The 27,119-nt window shown below is 30.9% G+C and overlaps 1 protein-coding gene across 1 annotated transcript; it reads right to left on the reverse strand.

The window, feature by feature from the left end:
* LOC105625668 (frizzled-9-like) lies at positions 1-26,176 on the reverse strand. The gene is made up of 6 exons (XM_012206992.1): positions 25,967-26,176; positions 8,133-8,346; positions 6,685-6,872; positions 5,808-6,092; positions 1,213-1,417; positions 1-563 (listed from the first exon to the last, which is right to left on the reverse strand). The coding sequence occupies exons 1-6, from the start codon at positions 26,174-26,176 to the stop codon at positions 1-3; spliced, it is 1,665 nt and encodes a 554-aa protein (XP_012062382.1).
* Between the last annotated feature and the right edge of the window lie 943 nt (positions 26,177-27,119).

The raw sequence follows: 27,119 nt of genomic DNA on the forward strand, positions 1-27,119 counted from the left end.
TCAAGCGATATTGTCATCTTGCTTGAAACCTTGAAAAGGGTTTTGTATCCTGGCGGATTTGTTGGGTGCAACGAGTAGTCTGCTCCAAGCACGGCAAGTCTTGCCGGACCATACCCACATGCCGGAGGTGACGCCGATTACGAGGGACAGAAAAAGTCTCAGAAGGGCAACTTCGAGACCGGCAGCTCGGTATACCGGGCCTGGGGTGCAATTCTGCGTCGCGCGACAGTCCAATGCGGCCAATAATGCCAATTTTCGCCATCGCGGCCTTACCGAGGCCTCCTGCAGCACACAGACAAGACCACCCAGTGCTGGCAGCGCGTACAACAGCGCGAAGATACTTAGCCGCGTCATCAGGCGTTCCAATTTCATTGCGCTGCGTCCAGCGCAGCGCACGGCCCTCCGTACGCGTACCAACGCGCTTCCAGCAACGCTACCAAACACGCAGCCCAATAATAGCAGCATCGCGTGCGGCAACACTTCTAACCACAGTGCTGACTCGTCTGAGATCTGGCACAATCCGGTTAATTCGTCTGCCACCACGTTACGCGACAATAGACTTCCTATATGAAGAAAGACATATTCATGGTTCATTCTAAAGAAATCATAAATGTAAAAGCTATAACTATAAATAAAAAACCTATAACTGAAATGGATCAATAAGAAAAGAATGTATAATAGTAATGAGAGGAATGTGTGCGGTCTAAGGATCAGATCATATTAGTCTCTATATATGTCTGAATCTTAAAATCAGAGTTATTTAGATCTATAAAGATGTCTTCTGTGACTCCTGCTAATAATAAGTCAGTATGGATTACAAAATTTTTTTCATATATATGAGATGCAGGATTTGAACTCGCAACTTATCGGTTACAAATTCGTCGCTCTTACACGGAGCCATACGATATTCCAAAAAAATGTATGAATACAAATAAAAAAGTATCACAATCGAATTAATGTTGCATAATTAACACGTTCAATATCGGATAATTTGCTTGTTTTTCCAGCGATATCGGAATGAAATTTTGTTTTACAATTAGTACATTTATTAATTTAGATTACTACTTTAATATTAACAATATTTAAAATTAGAAATATTTTTTACAAGTTTGATGCGTTTTTTTGTGTTTAATAGTGTCAGCCATCGTTACCAATGACCCGCACAGCATTTAATGTAAATAGATTTTAGATCTATACGATGCATAAAGTTACCTCCTGTGAAAAATATTGGAAGAATCCACGCGGCCGCATGAAGATAGGGCGCGATGTCATAAAGAGCTTCGCTGCTCCACTCATTCCTGGCGCTTAGCAGCCAGCAACCACACAGCACTGCCCACCACATATTGCTGGCTAATCCCAGATAATACCTGACCAGCCACCAAATTGTACAAGGAATGCTCTTCAGAGCATCGCGAACCTATTCATAATATATTTCATAGATAAGGTAGATTACAGCAGATAAATAAAGGCAAATAAAAAAACATGATAAAATGAGTTGATTTTTTTTCCTTTGGAGAGGTAAGTAAAAGTGATTTTTTGAGCTGTTGAATTATTGCAGTAGCGGAATTAACGCATTACTCTGATTCTATCTTAAAAAAAAAAAATCTTTAAAAAATTTTAATTTGTCGGGAAAATTAAAATATAAGATAAAATTAAAATATAAGATTATTAATATCTTATATCATAAATTATTATTATTGATCTTCACGAACACATGTATCTATTAGGTGTACAACTTTGCTTCCGCCGTTTCCCTATAGATGGCTTTAGCGATAAGTAGTGGTCGAAATAAATAGATCATAGACGTCATACAATAAACTTGGGCATCTGTCAACATAACCCCATAGAAACATTAGTCGATTTGTGTCTGCATCATAAAGTTATTCTCGATTGAAAATGTCAGTTTACGAGCCAAATTCTCGTCATTTGCGGGAGGTTTTAATTTTTTGCTTCAATATGAAGAAATCTGCGGCTCATCGAATGCTCTCAAATACTTATGGTGAAGCCGCTATTAGTGAAAGAACGTGTCGTGAGTGGTTTCAACGTTTCAAGAACGGTGATTTTGACGTCCAAGGTCATGCTCTGTATTTGGGACCAGCTCGACGTAGTGTATTATGAACTGTTAAAACCGACTGAAACAATCACAAGCGATCGGTATCGAACGCAATTGATGCGTTTGAGCCGAGCATTGAAAGACAAACGGCCGCAATACAACAAGAGACACGATAAAGTGATTTTGCAGCATGACAATGCTCGACTCCATGTTGCGAAAGTGGTCAAGACATACTTGGAAACGTTGAAATGGGAAGTCCTACCCCACCCGCCTATTCTCCAGACGTTGCTCCCTCTGATCACTTGTTTCGATCAATGGCACACGGCCTGGCTGACCAGCACTTCCTCTTATGAAGAAGTAAAAAATTGGATCGATTCGTGGATAGATGACCTCAAAAGATGACCAGTTTTTTCGACGCGGGATTCGTACGCTACCCGAAAGATGGGAGAAAGTAGTGGCCAGCGATGGACAATACTTTGAATCATAAATGTATAACCAGTTTTTTACAATAAAGCCTCGAATTTCGGAAAAAAATGGCGGAAGCAAAGTTGTACATCTAATGTTTTTCTGCTTGTAAACCATGATAATATTCTCATCTCTAATAATTCATGCATACTAAAAAACAGTAAAAAAATTATTAACTAATCTAAAAACAGAGGCATTCTCAATAGGAACATCTTGATTATGTTATCAGAGAACATTATTGATTGCTCGTTATTGTGCCTAATTTCGAGGTTTCGTTTCCATGTGCTTGGCAAACAATGAACAACAATGTTCATTGTTCATTGTTTCTAAGATGTCGTAGTCAAATTAAAGTAGTTGTAGTTCCTATTGAAAATGCTTGTTTTTAAATATAAATAATTTTTTATTTTTTATTATGCAGGAGATGAATTATTAGAGATGGGATTATGTTTTCATATTTTACTATTACGAAAACACGAATTAATATGTTCGTGAAGCTTAATAATAATAATTTATAATACTAGACATTTAACAGGTTCATATGTCTTCCTCAAATCAGTCGTTCATGACTGATCTCCATTTCATGCAATCAGAAGCATAGAATTGTTAGAAGCATATGAATTGTTTTTACCGATTTCTTTAGTGGTTATTTTCATCACGATGTAATTTAGATATTTCATCTTTTAGTTGCTCTATTAGAACAAGTCCTATCATGGAACAAATTGAAATGGATTCCGACATGGTTCATGATACCCTAGTTAGAGATTGGCCTCGCGCTCTTTTGTCTTCAATAATTTTTCAGACTCTTGTTTCGGGCTATGTGATCGAAATAGGATAGTATATCTTAGTGGCATACAGTTGACTTTTTATTTCAAGCTTTGAAAGGATGAATATATTAGTGCATCTAACGATCTATGATATCTACAGTATTCACTTCCAACATCATTTCGAACACATCGATTCTCAGCCGTCTTTTCCTTGCTTGGGTAGTCCAAATCTCCGTTCTATGAGAGAAATATAGAAAACGGCTTGGATAAGGGCTGGAAACATCACCCGGATGTCCCTGTGTATCATTTTATCCTTATTTAATATTGGATAAACAAGGATAAAACAACACAGAGGCACTCGGAGATGTTATTTCCGAACGTAATCAAGATGGATTTTTGTCCGAGTCCATGATCCTTCCAGAATCCAGATGTTAACAAGTCTGATATCTTTGGCCATGAGGATGGCTTTTGCTTAATCTCAGGGATTAAGCAGCTTCCATCTTTACTTATAATTGATTCCAGATAAAATCAATGTCTTGAATGGTGTTAAGATTCGATGCCAATTCGATTCATCATGAGCTTGCTCGTATAATAATCCTATATTTATCACTTTCACTTTCGAATCTTCATATTATTTTCTTTATGTCATTCACGGATGTTGCGAATAACACAGTATCGGCATATCATAAAGATTGATTATTCTCTTTTCATCAATGGTAAGCTCTTCTTCAATTATCTAGTGTCTTACGAAATACTCTCCGTAAATATTTAAGAACATATACGAGAGTATATATATCCTTGTCACATATCTTTTTTCGTACCGAATGTTGAAACATTGCGTATCGATTTATGTAGGAATGCTTGTTGAGATTGTGAATCAAGTCGATAAAATGCCCTGGATTTCTTGTTAAAATCATTCAGGTTCATATGATTAGTCTAACTAATTTTAATACTTTACCTAAATAAATTAAAATGTTTTGAAAATCAGAATTAGATGAAGCAATTAAAATATTCCACAAAAAAATATTTCATTTTAATTATCACTAGAAACAAAAATATCATTTTATCCTATTGTCCTTTAATATATAAAAAAATCAATATTAAAAATAACAATAGTAGACAAAGAATAATAGTAGATATAAATAGTAGATATAACAAATTAAAATCAATATAAACTTGCAGATGTAATATGTAATACCACAATTCCAATAAGCAATTAACAATATGCTAATAATTTACCAATAGAATTTTGAGAAGGATATTGCAGTAGATTGACATCAATTGCGTCTATATAAAGCTTGTGTCGGTATATAAAGCTAAAGTCTGCTGATAATCTAATAGCAGATTGCAAATAAAAGTCAAATAAAACCTATCCCACACAGCACACTTTATCTTAGGAATGTCCAACGGACGTCATTTTGACATATCGCGTGATATCCATGGATGATCTCAATTATCCAAGAATATCCAGGGCATTTATATTTTTTTTAAGTGTTCACATGTGCAAGCTCTCACAGACGTCTTAAACAACATCCGTGAGATATCCAAGGAACTCCATGAGATATCATAAGTATATAATGCGTATGTATATATGTGAGTTATCTAAAATAAAAGAGAAATGTTTTAGGATACTATATTATGGAAGCGAGAAATATATGTATATGTTATTATCCCATTATTACATAATAAAATAAAAAATAAATTTGAAATAATATATTAGGTGTGGGAAAAAGTTCGTGGCGTTTTTTTAATGCTATTTAATAGGAAAAACGCCACGAACTTTTTTCCACACCTAATATGTTACATCTTTGTAATTTATATTATTCTTAGGCTGCATTCGAAACATTACCTAAGTACCTCCGTGTATCATTTTGTCCTTGTTGTTCACTCAATGTTAAACAAAGAGACATCCGTAATTTTCGAATACAATCTTAGTATAATATTTAATATAATAAAAATCTTTGTATTAAACTTCATATGAGATATATCCTAATTGGCAAGCAATAGGTACGTCGTATCCAAAATAATTATGACATTTTTTACTTTTAATCTTTTAATTCTCATTTTCCAACTGCAAATCTTTACTGTACTCTGAACATCTCTCCTTAGGACATCTCTTGGAGAACTGTATTGTGTGGTAGAAGGATTTGAATATAGTAGGATATCTGATATTTTACAATAATTTCGTTGTATATCTCGGATAGGATGATCGCTTTGTCAATATATAATTTGGGATATCTTCAGGATAAAATAAAGCTTGTGTGAGATCTTTTCGTAATTTGAATGGAACATATCATTAAAATAGTTAAATAGTTATTAAATTGTAAATTTGACTCTCGTTTTACAATCGATCATCTGCTAGCAAATTTTGCAATTTCTGAAAAAAAAATCTGTTTTGGAATAACTATTTGGAATATTTCTTCTCTTGGAGTTAGTTTATACTTTTAATCAAGTCTTCTTTAATTAACAATCAAATGTGAATTATAAAGGATCGCGTTATTTACTGGAAGAATCTGTTTACTTACTGGAATGTAACTCGGCCCATCAATCTGACTGACGCAGCTAAGATTGTCAGCTCCAACCGCAGCACGGACAATATAAGCCATAGAGAGGAGATTATAGCAGAGCGCCAGAAAGACTATCGGTCTTTCAGGATAACGAAATCTGGATGGCTCAACCCAGAAGGTTAACAAAGTGAAGAGCGTCGACAAGAAGCACAGCCATGCCCAGCCAGTCATCCAACGTTCGGCGAATTTTTTGTCTTCTGCACGATAATATGCGTCGGTACCACAACGTGGTGCGCAAGAAATCTGTAGATAATGAAAAAAATAAATAATGAAAAAAAAAAATAATATATATATATATATATATATAAAGAGCGTTCAAATGTAATTTATAATTCGATAATTATACACAAAAAATAAAAGAAATAGCAGTGCGCGCGCACGCGCATTTGTGTGTGTGTGTGTGTGTGTGTGTGTGTGTGTGTGTGTGTGTTATATTATTTTTTAACAGTCTTCTTCGTTTTTAGATAAATTTTTTGGTCCTCTTTGAAGGCTTTTTTTACTCCATTTATGTACATTATCCGACAATATTTTATAAAATATATATAAAATAAAGCCTTCAAAGACGGCCGAAAAAAATTTGCCTTTAATGAAGAGTCCTTTACAAGTGTTCAAAATTAAATTAACCTACAACTAAAAGATTTTAAGATATATAAAAATTATAAAACTATAAAAAAATATCTTTTTAGTATTTTGTGTTGTCTGGGTATATTGAAAAATAATATAATTTATACTGCTGTTACTTTTACTTTTTATGTAATTATTAAATTATAATTTAAATTTGAATTCTTCTGTCTATACAATTTTTGCTTTTTCTTATTTATTTGTTTATTCTAACCATTTCCATTTCGGATATCTGTACAAAATGAGGTGGACACTGATAATGCTGTTGTTGTTGTTGCAATCTTATAGATATTTGCGGTGATCGTTCATACATCACCGGCCATTGTTGCTGAACGGTTGGTAATGTTGGTGAACTGATATTGTCCAATGTTTCATCCGGCGGCTGCACGCACAATGTATTTCCTACATATACAATATAGGAAAAGTCGAAACGTTCAAAATAAAGAAGACATCAATTCAACATCTGATTATTAATTGTTCACTAAATAATTGAGCCATTTATCGTTGCTGACTCTCATTAGTCTATTATATTTATCTTTTATTGTTTAAAATTCGAGAGTCCAAATATAATTATTGTTATTGTTATATAATTACCATATATATTTATTATCATATATATTTAGTATTACATGATTTAAACATATTAAGATTTCTAATTGCTGATGAGATTTTCTAAGAAATTTCTGTATAAATAATTGAAAATGTATCAGACTTTTTAAATTTTGCTATTCAAAATTAGAATTTGTTATTCAAATTTGAATTTCTGATTTTGGTTTCCCGCATACAATAAGTTTTGTCAAAAATGCATATTCAAAAATACAATATCCTTGCTACAAATAAGCAGTAAAATTACAGACATGATACAAGATTTGCTTATCTAGCAAAAATATGACAAAGTTTGCTGACAAAAATATGACAATAGATTGATATAAAAAATTAAACAGACTGCAATACAATTTGACGTAATTCAAATCAGTTAAAACCAGATTTTGTGAAGTTTGTTACGAATTTTATCGGCAAAATACCAGCGAAAGTTAATATATTAGAATTTATTAACATTAAAAGGACTGAAACAGCCAATTTTTTCTTGAAAATTGCTATAATTTTCTTCAACTTTGTTTCCATTTATATTTTGTAATGTTTCATCATTTTTCATGTTAATTTTGATAAAAAGATTTTCAATTGTGTGTATAAAATAGCTGAATTTTTATTTGAAAAATTTTACTGAAAAGTCCAATACTCCTTGAAAAAGAGGATATAGTTAGTTTCTAATACTATATATAGCAAAAATAAAACGTTATTTCTTAAACCTTTTTGTTAATAAATTTTTAACAATAACGGACGACAACTGAAACCTCTTGGAGGTCACTCAAGTTCATGACTTTGACAACATATGTCAAGTTCATCAGAGATATACCCTCCAGTTACTATCAATTTACTAGATGCATCCAGTAGTGCAATCACTGCTCTCTAAGCAATTAAGTAGCAATTTAAGGATTGGCTCTAAAAGTAAGAATTAATCACATTCGACTGTTACTTAATCACTAAGCGATTGTGCTATTGGATGCACTCACTGTAAATTCTGCTCAAATTTTATAGATCGTTGATACCTTTGCTTGCTAAGACATTTATTGATGATTCAAAAGTCAAGTGAGTACTTACCACGATCAAGGAAACGATTACAATCCAACAAGTGCGGCCACGGCAATGCGAGACTGGTTAAGGCCGGTTCGCAGTCTCTTCTTACGGAAAGGCAGAGAGACTTGCAAGCCGGTATGGCTACATGTTCCGAGCAGACTGGAGCAAAGACGGCGCATAAGAAGAGCCTAAGATGTTTTGAACAGTTGTAGTGGACCAATGGCATAAAGGTCGCCAGCTGCAAATGCATGTGTAATTAGAACAAGTAAATGCGTAAATTTTGCCTCCTAATTTTGTCTCTTTGAAGCTCATATGACTCGACCAGTCACTTTGATTCAGTTACTAAATATTTGATTTTTAACTGATTTTGGACATTGTTTCTACATTGTTTCACATCGATTGTAATCAGGCAAAATATTCGACAAAAGAGTCACGCGAATTTCACATGATATATTGTACTCCATTGTATTTCCTTTACAAAATATTTTAACATTTTAAATAAATTTGTATATACATTCCTCTGTTCTCTAAGCGTGGAGCAAAGCTTGTAACGAAGATGAAGAGCGAGAGGGTAATGCACCTAAGCAGGCGGAGAGGAGACGCCTCGCTTCCATGAAATATAACGAGCGGTAGGTATCAAGGGTAATTATCCCGCCCATTCTTCCCGCCTCAATCCCGATAGATCCCTCGCACGTCTGAGGCCCATCGGGACCATTCTCTGCTATCTCCTGCCCTTTTCCTTCCCTCTCTAGATTCACCCATTACGAGAGAAGCCCGACGCTCTTCTCTTTTACGGTGCTCCCCAAATTATAGCCTCATGAAATTACGTGGTAACCCATAACGACAAAGCCCTCCAGCTTGCCCTGCATCACACCTTTCTCTCTGGGTTCTCTTCTCACCCATCAAGGTTGACCAGCCAAGAACAGCTCAGAGAGAAAGAAAGAGAGAAAGAAAAAGAGAGAAACTTCTCATCCGGAGATCGCATGCGATCGTTTTCACTTCTCTCTATATGCGACGGATATCGATCAATAAATAGCAAGGAAGTCATTTGACATGATCAGATCTTGATTCTCCCATAGCATTAATAAAAAGTAAAAAATTAATTATTAATTAATTTTTTACCTTACCCGTTGTTTTTAAATCTGCAATCATTATAAGAGCGAAAAAAAAAAAAACTTTAATATCTTGAAACGCAATGAAATCCGAAATGAATATATCCAATTTCAAAAAAGTCTTAAAAAGTATTCAAAGAGAGAGCTATCTATGTAAAAAACACGAGAAAAAATGAGTAAAAATAAAACTATCATAGTGTTAGACATAGATTTAATAAAAAAATTCATGATAAACAAATTCACGCTCATAATCAAGTCACCCTTAGCGACGCAGGAGGTAATAAAATAATTTAATCTAAAACGTTAAATATACAGTGAAAAACACAGGTAATAACAACAGAAAATAACAGATTTCAATCAATTAGAAACAATATATTTTAGTAAAACATGATTTTTGATAGATTGAAATCTATCTATCTATTATTTCCTGTTCCTATATTGTCTGTGCTTTTTCATTGTTTAAAGCTTAAGAAGATACTGGAATGACGAAATTATTAATACACATTTTACAGCCGTATGAAAATCTCCAAATTGACTGAACGGAAATCCTTTTACAAGTTTAAAGTAAACGCAGAATTAGGGGGTAGGGCAAATGATTTTATACTAAAATCGGAAAAAATAAAATAAAAAAAAGTTAAAACTTATATTTTTCAAATCGTCCAGTCATCTGATGTTTCCTTAATACAAAATTCCATAGCTTGTATACAGGGTGTCACATTTTAATGTTTCATCCCAAATAACTTTTTTATTTTTGATCTTAGAAAAAAATGTTTCATACAAAAGTTGTATGGTTTTGAGGAGGACACAAGATGGTGTCATTAGTTTGACTTTGAATAGTTGCTTGAAGGTTACGCGAAGGTTACTTAAATATAATTTCAATTTCTTAAATATAATCCCCTACTTTTTATTGCATATTCTTGTAGATCATCTTGAGAATTTTCCAAAACACTATAATTAAGTTCATTTTCATTAAGTATTTTTTGAGTTATAAGGCTTACAAGTTTCAGCCGACATTAGCATTACCCAAGGTATCTGATCGACGATTAAAACATCTTGAATCAAGAAATCATTGGAGGTTGTTCCTCTTATTTTCATTTTTGCACTAAAAATTACATTTCATCTATGTAAAAATAAAAATAAGAAATACAACCTCCAATGGTTTCTTAGGTAATGTTAATGCCGGCGGTACTGTAACTTGTAAGCCTTTTAATTCGAAAAGTACTTAATGAAAATGAACTTAATTATAGTGTTTTGGAAAGCTCTCGAGATAATCTATTGTACAAGAATGAAAATCTATTTAAGAAAATTGAAGGTAACTTTCACGTAACCTTCAAGCAACTATTCAAAGTCAAACTAATGATCATCATATGTCCCCCTCAAAGTCATACAATTTTTTTCTAAGATCAAAAATAAAAAGTTATTTGGAGTGAAACATTAAAATGAGACATCCTGTATATGGGCAAGATGATATTGCACTATTGGAATAATACTGATTTTATAGAATTAAATATTAAAAGCTTAAAAAAATATTCAATTGTAATTTACGTATTTAGCAAAGATTCAGAATGGTAAACAGAGCAGTAAGTGTATCTAACGGTAGATGCTGTATCTTGCAAAAAGTGACATTGCAATGGGTCAAATGTATGCGTTTGAGACAAAACGATAATGTAAGCAGAAAAAAAAGTTTCTCTCTGATATAAGAAATGAAAGATTTCACTATTATCAACATTTTTAATTTGGAATTAGAAAAGTTTGTAGGGTAAGGTGGTATACAATTTCAAATATGGTGCAATTTTGAACGAAATAAAATTTGAATCCAATTTTCTAAGTTAAATTTTTTTTAATTTAAAAAAAATTTTTTCTGTTTGGAATTCTTCAACATCCTCCACACAACGAAATCAAGCTTGCTAAACTTGAACCTTAAAAATTTAATTACTGTATTTCGTTACTACCTTAGCTTTATTATCAATATCGATCAATTCCAGCATTCTTTAAAAAGGTTTATATTATCAATATCGATTTATTAATTTTTTGTTGCCCAAATTTTTCTATTAAACGTATTTTGTTAAATTTTAATATATGGAGATTTCTGAAATTGTTAATTACGAATCTTCAAAATTCAAAAAATTAAAATAATGGATTCAGGATGGTAGCTAATTGAAAAAAATTGTGACTGTATTTATTTATTACGTATAAAATTTTATACGTAAAATATTTTAAAAACCATAAAGAATATTAAGAATATAAAAAATATTAAGAATTTATTTATTTCATTAACCGGCCATTAAGTCACTGAGTCAATTTGACTCGCAATTCGATTTTCGAGCTAAATAATTTTAAGACGTAATAAGACGTAATAATTCAAAACATCTAATAAATAAATCGAAAGTTTAAAGACCTCTTTATCAGTTGAGACTGTCACATTATTTAGAAATGCATCAATTCATGCTTGATATCTGTTTGAACAGAAGGGTTTTTAGCGTGAATCATTTGACTCATATGTATCAATAGTGTACTATTAGGTGTAGTAAAAAGAAATCCATTATTTTTGCATGAAATTGAATGGAAAAATAATGGATTTCTTTTTACTACACATATTTACAAAAAAAATTTTTTTTGCAAAGTTCACATTATAAAAAGTAAGTGTGGCATTCATGACTTTTCCTATTTATATAATATTTAATATACATATTTAATTCTCGGTTGAGCCTATATATAGGATCAATTTGACCAACTTGAAGCTAAATAGCTTTAAGATGTTACTTAGAATAGGACTTCATACAATCATCTATTGAAAGTTTGAAGTGTTTATCGATTAAGACCTGTCGCGCTATTCAAAACCAGGTTGATTTTTGCTTACGGATTCAGTCTTTAGCAATTCTCGGACTTGATAAAACTGTAAATACATAGAAAGAGATGTTATTTAAAAAAAATCCGATGCACATTGTCTCACGCAAAACGTTCATAAGACGAAGAAGCAATGCTCATCTTACCAATTCTTATTTTTAAATTGTTATGACTGTGATGAAATCGAGTAACCTATATTAAATAATTTTTCTTTTTATCTGTACTACTATCAGTATTATTATTTATACTATTCATAGCATATAGAATACTTTTATTTCAAATAAATTGTTTTCTCAGCATTTTTTCGTATTCAAAAACAATAAACTTCAAATCGGAATAAATATCTTTTTTGAAACGCATAGTACAGACATATTTTTTTTCAAAGTATCACATTTCAAGAGTATCATCTATAAATTTTAGCTAAAAATATTGAAAAATAAAAAAGTTATTTTTAAATATTAAAATGCATTTTTCTTTACATGTATATCTTTAAGAATTTTTTAAACATATTGCCATTTAATTCATGTCATTATCTTTATTAAAACATCTACTTTTCAGTTTCAATCCGCTAATTTGAATCCATTTTACATATCAGAAAACGTTCATAATTCGATGAAAAAAATCGCACAGTAAAAAATGGAAATTCCTTAAAAGTGAAGATTAGTTATTTAGAATGGCGTTAATGAAATTAAAAAATAAAATATCGTTTAGCCACAAAAAAATTATAAATATGATAAAAAATTTTTTGGCTTATATTTCTGAAAAACCTGACATGATCTTTCGCTGGCAGATTTGGATTCAGTGACTTTGAATTTATTAAGAAATATTGGCTCTGCTCGCTACAGGAGAAAAAGATCAAATTTTGTCAGTGTTATCAACTATGTAAAAACATAAAAAAAGGCGAAAAAAATTTCTTTTTCAGGCACACTATGCAACAAAGGATGAAATTCGGCACTTGCTTCCTTTAACGCTCAGTACAAAATATTGTACATACATGCCAAACAACAATAAAAGTCTAAAAACAACAATAAAAGGGACGCTGAACATTAGTTGCATTCAGCAGAGAAAATTGATTAGTGAGCGCTCAGTGATTCTTTATGATTGGTTTCTTAGATCCGGCAAAGAACTAAAGGCAAGAATCAATCATATTAAAGAATCACTGAGCGTTTACTGATTAGTTTTCGCTGAACGCAACCATTGTTTAAATCCATTACGTATTGTATAACTAGGCAAAATGATGACGTTATATGCTTCTCAAGACTAACAATAAGATAATCCAAAAAGATTTTTTTGTAATCATCACGATATAAAATAAATACATAATTGGAAGGAGGATACTTGAGATTTTCGCGATATTACATCTCGATAAGAATAATCTTTCTATCAGATTATAGGCTGTATTATCAACTATATATTTATAGAGGATTAAGTATGTAATAGCCGTAAGGGCTCTGATATGTGATGAGAGAACATAATTGAATTTCGAGAAAGAAACTCGAGAACTGTGTGAGAATAAACTGTAAGGAAACAGTCAGAAACAATCTCAACGCAAGTGTATCGAAGCACAAGTTAATAATCAGAAAGAGTCCAAGTATGAATTTCGAATCGGAAGCAGCGCGAGTTATTAACAATTAGAAATAGTTTAGTCGATTTTATGGGGTGATTCATTTTAATTGATCATCTCAAATATCTCTTAAACAGTACATTTTAGGGAAAAATGCTTCAAAAGTTTAATAAGTTATGAGAATATGTAATGAAACTGAGGGAAAATTCAATTCCATTTGAAAAATTCAAAATGACCTTACCCTGATCTTGATCACAATGCCACTTAAGATCAAACCAGTGGTCTTATCTCTTCCTTGAAGTCAAAACTTTTGTCTGAAACATTTTTCCCTAAAATGCACTGTTCAAAAAATATTTGAGATGATTAATTAAAATGGGACACTCTATATAAGCGAAAGTGCCAAATTCTTTATAATAAATGCTTTTGTTCTTCAATTTGTAATTAAAGTATTTCAGACTCATCTTCAGGCTATGTTTCAAAGTGCCCTTTCGTGACAATTCTCTTATATTTCTCCTATATATATATATATACAAATACAATTATGATAACAAAGATAAGTTTCAGCTCTTCTATACGGAACTGAGAATCGAAACAATTGAAATTACGTTACTCTCTATACATGTAATCAGTTTCTTTTTGTGATCTCAGCTTTCGCCTCGGTTATCTCAAACTCGGAGAAGCGAAAGAAGGAGCGCGATGCCAACGAAGAAATCTGAGCGGACCGGTTCGTTTCATAATTTAGCATTCTTCTCCTCTGGGAATGATCAGAAAAAGATGGAGTAAGAATTGTAGGAAACGACGCATTCTACTCCTTCCACCTTCTCCCCTGCTCCCGTGTACAAGTCTCTTCGGAACATTTCCGAAGCGGCTTGACAGACAACTCGCGGATAGAAAAAGAAACGAACAAATGCGGACAGACACAGAATCGACTTACTTCTTATTGTGGATCGTTTCTTTTCTTTCTATGCTTTTATCTTTACGCGACCCGTTCGTTCCGCCTTGATCGATTCTTTGTGAGGCAACATGTATATATTTATGCGACGTGACGCATAAATCATTGGGATGTAATGTCAAGCGTGAAGGGAGGAAAGAGGCATATTTTTTGCGAGAGGGTGCAATCGGACTCGCTTTCGAAAGCTAGATTATAAGTTTTTCTGCACTACCCGTCTCTGCGTGGAAAATAAACTACCATTTTATCCCGTAAACACGCTTCCTGTAAACTTTAACATGAATTTTTAGAAAATGAATAAATTTATGAGTGTATCATCTTTTAACAAAAGTGTTGAGATTGTGTGTAGATAAAAACGCCAGTATCTAATTGTTTGTTCTGTTGCAAGAATGAATATAGAAGTTGTGCTTGTGCTTTCAGCAACTCATATATTACAAACCGCGTAAATATTTTGTGCAAATAAAAAAATTTGGATTTTTTCCTTGTTTTATCTTTGATGTTAAGTTTAATGAGTATATATACAGATTTTACTTTTAAAATAAATTTTTCAGTGTTTTATATTATTTTTTTCACTGATGTCATTGTAAAATCAACATTTACAGATATATTTACAAATACATAATTTACGAAATACTCGAAATTGAAAAAGACTCTTCCAAAAAGACTTAACAAATTAAAGAAACGCAAAATTCAGTTTGTTATTGATCAATGATAAAAAAACTATGCAAGGTATCTGAACCGAATGAGGCCCAACTAATTCATTTTATTTTTTTTAATTTTATTTATGAAGATATTGAAATAAATCAAGTGAAAATAAAATCTTAATTTCACTTTTTATAAAAATAAAATATATCTTCTATATAAAATATTTGTAAATATGTAAATAAATAAAAAAATATTTTAACTCTGAAATTGGATTTTATTAATTATTACATGCAAATAAATGTAATAACACCTCTAAACAATAAATTAAAAATAACAAAAAACAAATAAACATTATTTTTCTAAATAATTTTTGAATGATTATTAATCATAAAATTCCTTAGATCTTACTCTACTCTTAAATATCACAATTATTTCTTTAATTTAGTCTATAATTCATCTTTTAATTTTTGGAAATTTTTAGAAATTTATGTGCAATTTTAACTTTTTAAAAGTTAGCAGTATGACTGAAAATCGTTATCTATGGTGTAAGGTAAAATCGTCCAAGAATACTTTTCCTTTTATGCTGTATAACATGTGCAAAAATCGAGTAAAATATCACTTAGATTATTCCTTATAGTTTAAACTAAAAATTTGTCAAGTATTATTTTGATACAAACACTTATTTTTACAAGAGATAATTTTGAATTCTAAGAAGATAAAAATGCGTATTTTTGGACAAGTAACTTCTTAAAAGTACGCACTATAAAAAAAGTTTCGTTTATTGTAAAAACAACGTTGACTGCGAAGAATATTACTTACTAAGATCTCAGTGGTCTAAAGACGCTTACACGGAATGCTAGAGATCTGCAGATTCGATTCTCGGCCGAAGCAACGTTTTTTGCAATAAATTTATTTACAGATTTTCAATACAGATTTTTTTTAAATGTCAATTGAGTATCAAATTAAATTGCTAATCAATTTGTGATACTATAGTAACTTTAACTATAGTAAGAATATAATTTGTGATATTATAACACAGTTTCATAGTGCAACACTAGAATGCATTGTAGTCTTCTAATTCTTATGATTAGATTTAGCGATTATCAATAATAGATTATGATTTTCATTTAGACTTAAGTTCTAATTTTTTCAGAATTGGCCATTTTAGTTTTATTGCAAAATAATTTGTAGGGCTGGATAAAATTTTCGAATTTCATTTAAAATACTAATTGTAAAATACTTTTAAAAAGTATATTTAAAATGCAAAATAGATTTCTTGAAAATACAAAATAGATTTCTTGAATCCATTTTAAATGTAAAATGGATAAATAAGTATTTTAAATAAAGGTTTTCGAATGTAAAGTAGTTATTTTTTGCCATAGCGGATAAAAATTTTTATGAAAAAGTACAGAAATAGTACTATATATATATATATAGAGATTGAGATAAGATCCTAGAAATTCTTAATTTTTCATAGATTCGTAGTGAGACATAAAGTGAGGTTTGTTTGTCTAAGAAATCTATAGTTTTTCATAGATATTCGTAGTAAGACATAAAGTAGCGTTGTTTGTGGGTAGAGGATTTCTTGATTTTTCAAACAAACAATATTTTATGTCCCATTATGAATATCTATGAATAACTAAGAATTTCTAAGGCTGGTATTCATAATCCGTTCTTATTTCAAGATCGTTTTAAGTAATGTCTTAAGATACTATGGTAATACGGTCCTGTGATTGGTTTGTGTCATTTTAAGACTGTACTTAAGACGGCCTTGAATATAAGAATCGACTACTACTGCCCTAAGATCTTGTTTCAATCTATGTATAGTTTTTCGTAAAAACTTTCCTACTATAAAAATATATAGAATGGTATATATTTTTTAAAAGTATTTTATGTTTGAAATCCATTGTCAATTGGAATTCGAAGCCCTGACTATAGTATTATAAATAAACTACTACTTATGAGAATATTTAAAATTTTTAATATCATGATTTGGAAACGAGATCGTTTACTTGAATAAATCAAATTAATATGAGAAGCGCCGGTACGGTTAAAATTAGATGTTAAGAGTAATATATATTTTTAGAAATGTGTATAGTATTTTATATAAAGTTGGAACACTCATTTTTTATTAAGATTCGATATTTATGGATTATTTGGAATTAATTCTCTCTTTATAGTTTAATTTTATTTGAATATTCATAAAAATCTTTAACTAATCATGGAAAGATAATATAAAATGCCATTTTAAATACATATTTAAAATGATATTTTAATATTAATTATATAATATCAGCTCAAAATACATAAAATTAAAAAAATATAATACGAAGGGCTATGAGCCAAATAAATTCAAATTTAATGTAATAACTAACAGAACAAAAACAAATAGTGAATTTAAACAACAGACGTTTTAATCTCATTGATTGGAAATTATTTTAAATATTACCCAGCCTTGAAAATAAGTACAGCTATTAAACAACTTTGAAAAGTTGATAACATTAACATATTTTACACTCGTATTTAGTTTTTTAATGTCGAGCAATGTACTATGTCGCAGTTAGAATACTTCGTGTAAGATATATAGTGTTACGCTGTATACGTTGTTGGAAACACCCAGATTTACTATTTACATAATGTTATCAAATCGAATAGAAAATTTAATTGTAATGCCTAGATATTTTCGTTGGTACTAATATTATCCCCTCCACTTTTTGGGAAAATGTCATTTAATCCAAATTCCCCGTGATAATTAAAGACAGTTCAAAAGTAGCTAAATAAAAATGATTTTAAAAAGAATTGAATTGTCTTTTTTTGAAAGTTAATTTCTATTTTTTGAATAAAATGAAAGCTTCATATCGCATTGTAAATTATATAAAATCTTAAAATTCTAAAAAAATTATGACTCAAACAATAATGAGCATCATGAAATTAATCTCTTAGTGCTTTAAATGGATTTTACAATTTTAAACTACAGAATTCTTTCTAAAATCACTTAAATAACACAATATTATAATATAATATTCTATTATTATATTATTCTGATATACTTGTGCCACTGTAATTGAAAATTCTCACGCGATCAAACATACGTTATATGTTATATTGTAAAATAAAACTTTACTGTTATTTCACAATTAATACAATTTCTACATAATTATGATATTAATCTTACGTATAATTATCTACAATTACCTTTTGCGTAATGTGTTTAAATTACAATCCAGTTTGCATTTATAATCAAATACATCCATAATTAACTTAATATAGATGCAACTTGGTACAACTACAAGAAATTGCATTACATGAAATTACTCTTTAACGCGTTTATAACTTGATGAATATAATATAACATATATGTACCATGTGATTGCATCTTTACTTCCAATTACACGTGATTATGATTGAAACGTATCTATCTTTTTATGAAGGTGTATAGATAAAAAAAGAAGATTATTCGGATAAACAAATAAATCGATTGAAAAACATGGTGAACATATCTCTGACTTGCTGTTATCATTTGACGAAAATCATATTTTAAATATTAATTAACTTAACTATATTCAATTAATTAAATACAGTTTAGTTAAATTAGAAATATAGATAATTATGCAGAGAGTACACAGCAGAACCAACTCCAATCTTAATCTTATGTCGTCAAGGTCATGATCCTGATCTCCAACAGATTTCAGCCGTTGCTCATTATTCATTAAAAATTAATCAACAAAAAAAGTTTAAAAATATCGTTACTTATTTTTGTCACAAAATGTTAAAAATTATCCTATACTCTCCTCTACTTACGTATATAATATTACGTATATTAGGTATATAATAGTTTTCCACGTGAAGTGAGGTCCATCCTATCTCCCTACCTAGAAGCATTCGACTTTCCACGCGAAGAGAGATCCAACTCCCTCTACTTCCCTCCCTGTATAGGGGCATTCGACTTTCCACACGAAGTAAAATTCATTCGCACGAAACATCCTTAGGCAAGAGAATGGAGGGATGGATCTCACTTCGCGTGGAAAGTCAGAGGAAATGTGGGGGAATCTCGTTTTGAATAAAAAATCGTTAAATCAGAAATTTTCTGCTTTAAAAACGAATTCTCTGCATTAAAAACAAAAATTAATAAGAAAATGTTTTCGAAGAAAATTTTTGTTTTGAAAGCAAAAAATTTATTTTAAAATAGAGAATTTTTGTTTTATAGAACTGTTAATAAATGATACATTTTAATAAATGAGTGACGGCTAAATCTGGTGGAGGTCACTCAAAGTCATGATCTTGGTAACATAGAAGTCGTCATTTCTGTAACATTACATTATGTGATGTTATAGAAACGACTTTCATGTAAAGATGTAAAGAATGACCACGGTTGCAATATAAATAAAATAATGTATAATGTATAATACACCATTTTATGTCAAAATCAAGCAATAAATGAAGTTAAATAATATACTATCAGTGGAGCATGTGTAAAGTGGCGAATACCAAATCAAGAAATTTTAATTAATTATATTCGCAATTGTTATTCGCAATTATAATTCATACTTGCTATAATTTTTTAAATGTAGTTTAAGATTTAGGAAAATTATTTATAAGACAGAGAAGAATCACAAGAAAGTTAACGACGAATTAGATAAACATTATATTTAAAAAACTATTGAAGATGACTTAATAATGATCGAAACGTTTAGATTTTATTATATTATTAGATCTTATTATGTTATAAATAAACAATATTAAATATTCACAATAAAAACCAACATTGGCTTATATGCTCATTTAAATATTGGATTGATTTACTCTAGAATTTACTATAATTACTCCATTACTTTATTGTATACTTAATATTAATTTCTACGTCTTTATGTTTCAAATTTTCAAATGTTAAAGGACTGAAAAACTTCGTTTAGTAATAAGTTAAGTATAAGCGACACTTATTGGCAGACACAGTAATATTTTATGTAGTTATGCAATTAGTGACTTTTGCATAATGCGATATTAATGGAGCAGTAAGCCGCAAAACCTGTAGGAGTTTCTCAAATTAAAAAATATAAATTTTTGAAACATCATTGTGATTAAGCATTTTAGAAATATTAAAAATATATGTAACATTTCATTATAAAATATTTAAAAAAAAAGACTCCAAGGGGAGAACTATGACTCCCATATCTCCCTCCTCTCTTCTCCATCTTGGATTCGTCAGTGAGTTAAAGTTTCATAATACTGACAAATCTTTGAAATAAATTGCCACAGCTTTAATCATGTATGGAGAACATGTATGTACATGCTTAAAGAACATCGCTATCTCATTCTCCGTTTCTATTCTATTGTTCACCTCGCCTTTACATCTTTTTCTCCATTCTCCACATCCGCGCCATCGATAAGTCTTTGCGAGTTAAATATCTGCTAGTGACACTGATAAACGCGTGTAAGTCGTTACGAGTACACATTGATGATTGTAAGAGTCGTTCCATGATTCTTCGAATCGTTATCGTGTAAGCACCGAAACTCGTAACGGAATTCTTTTGAAAATTCCATAACTCTATCCTTGAATATCAGGATTTCAATTTTAATCATATCGAGTTCTACATTTCGATAGAGTTGACTACACTTTTTCAAAATGAAAAAAAGAAATTGTGAGTTTTGGAGATTGACTGTATTTTGAAATGCGAGCTAAAAATGACAAAAGGAAGCAAATTCAATAAGTGTTCATCAATAATTTTCCTCATTTCAAGATAATTGACTTCCTGGAGAATACATAATTGTAAAGTTATTAAAACTTTGAAATTTCAAAATTTCTCTTATGATTTTAAATTAGAATATAAAACAAATTAAATAAATATAAGTACTAAATAATATTTATAAATTAAAATTTCTTTAAGAAATCTTTTACCATAACCTTTCTATTCTTTTAATGTTATGTACTTTCTTCCTATAATCAATCAAAATTTCATTAAAATTTAAAATCAATACCTATAAGATTTTATTTATCAATTTCTTTAGAAATATTATCTATTTTGATTTTTCAAATATTTTTTCAACGTCAAGTGGCGTTTATAAGTTATAATAACTTATTATTAAAAAAGAATTAAGGATTTTTCAAGTTCCCTCCACGTAGATCCAACATTATCGTCATTTCCCCGGCCCATCGTGTGAAAAGCGCATATCAAATCCGCATTCACTGACGATATTCTCATACACGCATGAACACGCCTTCACGCGCGCCACGCACACGTGCGCATGGAGAACGCAGCTGCTACAAAAATATGTAGTTTTACTCAGGGCTATCTCGCTTCAGGCATCTTCAAAGGAAGCCGCCTTAACGTTATTACGATAATAAAACTGAGCGAGCAAGAGTGAACCCTCGGCTATAAATATCTCTTTCCTTATGTCGTACATATATGTATAGATAAATGAATGTGTATATAAATACAGTGTCTGCATGTGCGCGCGCGCGCGTGTATGTGTGTAGACATATACAACGGGTGCAGTATTGTGCATAAATGCATATAAGATGAAAATTAATTTGGAAATTTATTCTAGATAAAAATGATTTTAATTTAATTAATCTAGATGATTTAGATTAATTTATATGAATATTTATCTAAAAGTTTCTAGATAATTTTATTTTTATCTTTGAGATTACTTACAATTTTTAAAAGAAATTACAATAAAAAATTACAATAAAAAGTTATGAAAAATATACAGTAGAATCCGGATTATCTAACATTGTTTTTTTCATCTCCCGAATTCCCTTCCGACCTCATTATCGAGTTTTTATAATGGTAATAAATGCTCAAAATTATCACGCATAATGCTATCATCACGATATTCAATAACGAGATCAATCTGGAAGATAAAAGAAAATGATAATTCAAGTTCTATTGTATTCACACTTCTATTCATAAGTCTTTATTGTGTAAAAACAACAATTTTTGGAAAATGTCGAACAAACAATTCGTCGAGATACATATAAATTTGTTGCCTACAACTAAAAAGACGCTTCACTGGTGCTGATGACAACAAAGATGTGTTACACTTAAAAAAGAAAACCCTTTTTTACATTTGGATAAGAATGAAGGTATCTTCGCTTTTCAACGCTCAAAGATACAGAGTGTAATTAAAAAACGTGTATGGAGCATTTCATGAAATATAGAACAAGAATTCATGCTGAGAAGTCCTAAGTCATTTTTTAATTTGAACTTTACATCTATTATTATACGTTGTTAAAATTAGCAAATCAGCGTCCGTCTATAGAGGGAAAGCAGGGACAGGAAGCAGCAAAGTAGAATGAAACTGACGAATACGCGGGAGAAGGACGACAATGATCAGCAAAATGGTTGTAATCATCAATCCCTCTCTCTTTTATGTTTTCTTTCTATAGACGGGCGCTGATTCGCTAAATTTAATACTGTATAATAATGAACATAGAATTCAGACCAAAAAAGACGAAGGACTTTTAGATTTAGATTCTTCCTGTATCTCATGGTATGCTCCACGTATAAGCTTTCTTACACCCTGTACATTCATCTCATTTTAAGTGCAAAAATTTTGAAGAATTTCAAGACACGCGAATAAACTTATTTTCCATGTAAAAGTTTCCATGTATAATTAAATGCTAGCCGACCTTATGTATAAAAGGATGCTCTTTATTTTCAAATCTGTGCATTCTCTGTGATTATCACTTAAGGTGCAATCCACTTGACACTATAAATGTTTCAAAGCGTTTGATTGATCAATCGGGAAAAAAATTTTACTAATTGATCAATCAAAAAATGTTCCGAAGAATTTGTAGCATCAAATAGATCGTATTCACAGTAAAAGTATATAATATAAATACTGAGTGTTGGCATTTTTGATATAGGTTTCAAGTCATATATATTCTTGGCTATATGTATAGCCAAGAACAATAAACCTGTAATAGGGCTCTACATACATATCACATACAGCACACTTTATCCTGAAGATATTTCAAATTGTTCCATATTGACAAAGCAATCCCACGGATGTTTCATCCGAGATATTCAGAGAAAATATCGTAAAACATCTTAGGATATCATAAGATATCTTATTAATACCTTAAAATATCCTATTATATTCAAATCCTTTCACCACACAACACAGTTCTCCAAGAAATATCCTCACTCTTATACACGTTTCCATCAATATAGAGTAACTTTAATTTCGATTCAACTTACTCTTCGTCTTTTTCTAATTCTAAAGATTAGAAAAAGACGAAGAGTAAGTTGAACCGAGATTAAAGTTAATCTACATTGGTGGAAATAGGCATAAGAGTGTCGAGAAATATCTAAAATATAGCAAGGTTTGCTATAGGAGAGTGTCAGAATTAAAAGATTAAAAGTAAAGAATGTCATAGTTACTTTGGACACAAACAATACGATGTATCAATTAAAATATATTTCATATGAAGCTTACAAATATTTATATTAAATGTTATAGTAAGACTATATTCGGAAACATTATCATCTTTGTTTAATATTGAGTGAACAACAAGAATAAAACGATACAGAGGCACTCGGATAACGTTTCCAAAGCAGCCTAAGAATATATAAATTACAAAAATGTGATATATTATTTCAAATTAATATTTTATTTCATTATTTAATAATGAGGCAATATATAACATATTTCTCCAAAAATAATGATATGATAAAACATTTCCCTTTTATTTTAGATAACAACATATGTAAACACGCATAATACTTGTGATATCTCATGGAGTTCCTTGGATATTCCATGAATATCTTAAACGACATCCATGGGATCTCACATGCGGACACTTGTACATCCCCTGGATATCCGTTGGATAACTGAGACCACCTACGGATATGACAACATTATCGCGATATCCCAAAATGACGTCCATTGGACTCTCTATATTATAAGATAAAGTGTACTGTGTGGGATATATTCGAGCAAGCCTTCCCTATACTAAACTATAGAAAACTGTGATTCGACGGAGAAAAGAAAGACAAACAATATTACAGGGTTTTCTGACTCTTTTCTACACTTAGGGTAATAAAACAACATTAATTAAGTGAATTCCTGATGAAGAAAACAGTACCAACTTTGAATGTCCTTGTTCAGGAACTGAGACACTCTTATAATTCGCTCCAGTATGTTATAGAGCTCACTGGCTAAGGCAAATGCTTAAATTAGAGTTTCTGTGTTAAACTTGTTTCATAATCTAATTCGTCAACTATAAAGACCGCCATATTTTTGGCTGTACAGCATGCGCAAAAAAAAATCGAAAACAACAATAGTTATACTTTTTTTCGGAGGGAGACATAAGAAGATACTGATTTAAACTTGGATGGTCATCATCAAGGTCAGGCCAAAATCATATTGTTTTTTTTTAAATGAAAACTCCTATTTTTTATTGTATATTCTTGTATTTTATCTTATAAGCTCTCCACTATAATAAAATATTTTTTCATTAAGTATTTTCGAGTTATGAAGGTTTGAAAATACCGCCAACGTTACTCAAGGTGTCCAATCAAATCTGAATATTGTTCAGAATTATACTTTGAATAACATTTGTTAAAATCAATACACATTTTTGTAACATGAAAAATAACTGAGAACTTTCTCCATCTCTGATATAATCTCCAATGATAACCTTGATCTTGACAAATGTTATTCAGAACATGATCCTGAATAACATTCAAGAGGAAAATTAGAATTTGGATGAAAATTCATCCACAGAAGTCAGGATTAATACAAATAAATACTATCATATTATTTTTGGCTCGCAAGAGAAATAGATTAGAACAAATTGATTGAAAATAAATTCATTTAAAGTTAATTTACAAAAACTATATTAAATGTTGTAATGATTACATCCAAATAGGTTCCATTTTTGTCGCTAATTGATAGCGATTCCGCGAAAGTGGAATTTAACCGGAAATCAGTACTGAACTGATATGTCGAGAAATCCAATAATCCGCGACCACAGACGAGAAAACGGCTTCTAATTATGTCTCCTATGGAGAGAAGCATGTATCGGATGTATCCTGTTCGGAGAAAAAGGGACCGGTATTCTCCTCTTATCCTTCCCCCTTCTCGTTCTCTCCCTCCCATAACGTTACGGTTCAGCGACTTTGATTCGCCTTATCGCTGCTAATGAGAGCCGGACGTATGTTCTTTGATCTTCAATCGCTTATTAACGCTCGTTGCCATGAAAATCTCTCCCTTTTTCTACCTGCTTCCCACCCGAGAGCTATTAAGACCCAGCATATTTAACGTTACTTTTTATTTTAATGTAACTGTAATAAACATCACAAATATTTATACATTATCTTACAATATCTTAAACATTTAATAAATAATTATATGGATTTTATTTTTAGGAAAATTGCACCGAGAAATTAATATGTAATACATAGTTTCAGCCAAGAAATTATTTATAAATATAAACAGTTATTATTTTATGTTATACAAGATATATTATTTAAAATACATGTTATTTTTTCAATTCTCTAGAGTGTATAATATAAACTGAGAATTAATATAAACCGTTAACTTGTTAATCTCCTTTAAAAAAAAAGATTTTAATTTATAATACATTATAATACATTATATTTATAATATAAAAAAATCTCGTTTTTTCGGATTAGAAAGCGTTTTTTAGCATTCATAATTTATGATAATATTTTCTAATTTTCGCGACGTAAAGTATAAGCGAGGAATAGTTCAACATTTCAAGAATCACAGTTACCCCTCGTTCTGCCTGCCGTTGATCTTCATTACCCATGAAATTCGGCATCGCTGTCATATTATAACGCAATCCTCGGCAGAAGGATACGTTCAATCGCTCGCATTTGGCGCCAGTTCCGGGATGCGCATGGTTGATGCCCCAACTTCGGACCAACGCCGCCAAAAGGATAAGCACCACAATACGTAGCACCATTTTCAATGTCAATAACATTCACATTTTGTTCTGCATATAATAAATAATAATAATATGTATATAATTCATATATACACTCGCGCTGACAAGGTCACGTGATCGCGACACGTGGTACCCCATTAAACACATCCGTGTCGATAGTCGACGGTCGACTACAGTTGACTAACATCAGCTCGAGCCGTGCGATGCAACGCCAAGTTTACGCTGATCACGCAATGTCGCAGATGCAGACGTTCGGGTAATTCCGTGCTCGTTCGGCCGCACTCTCTTCTCTCTTCCCTTCCACTTTTTGCCGCTACAGCCGCCGTCACGGCGGGCCCTATTATCTTGACTCGACCGCCGATGCGCCGAGGATTATGGGACCAATCCCGCAAGGGCTGCAGGCATAATAATTAGGAACAAAGAGAGCGCTGAACGTTAAGCTGTGTCGCCGATGAATTTCTGTCATTTTCTCGGAAGAGCAGGATATTTTTTTTTCTGTGAGATACATTAATTTAATATACATAAATTCAATGACACGTTTAAGATTAAATAAAAAATTAATGTTAATTGTTCATCTTTTATTAATTAATGTAATTCATCTTTTATAAGATTTTCAAACTTCGCAGAAATATGTAATAAATTTTTAAGATGTCTGAAAAGAAACAGTAAATTCAATTTCTTTGTGTGTCATGTGTTTAAAGAAAAAAAAATTTATAAAAAATATATATCATTTTTTAGATGCAAATTTATTTTTTAAATATAATGGTTTTATAATGGTTTTAGAATTTTGTAATGCTATAACACAACACACACACACACACACACACACACACACACACACACACATTATTTCGACAAAAATTCTAGTAAGTAAAAATTTAAAAATAGTTGTGAGAGAGAGAGAGAGAGAGAGAGAGAGAGAGAGAGAGAGAGAGTAGTAGTACAGACTAATTAATTAATAATANAACTACACTATTAA

Source organism: Atta cephalotes (genome assembly GCF_000143395.1).
Source record: "Atta cephalotes unplaced genomic scaffold scaffold00003, whole genome shotgun sequence".
Lineage (NCBI taxonomy): Eukaryota > Metazoa > Arthropoda > Insecta > Hymenoptera > Formicidae > Atta > Atta cephalotes.

Bases quoted from the DNA above. Each gene is read 5' to 3' on its own strand.
- LOC105625668 (XM_012206992.1), bottom strand. From the start codon at position 26,176: ATGTTATTGACATTGAAAATGGTGCTACGTATTGTGGTGCTTATCCTT. The intron at 8,347-25,966 runs GTAACTGTGATT...ATGCATTTGCAG, and splicing joins AACGGCAGGCAGAACGAGGG to CTGGCGACCTTTATGCCATT. The intron at 6,093-6,684 runs GTTAGAATAAAC...CATTATCTACAG, and splicing joins AGATATCCGAAATGGAAATG to ATTTCTTGCGCACCACGTTG.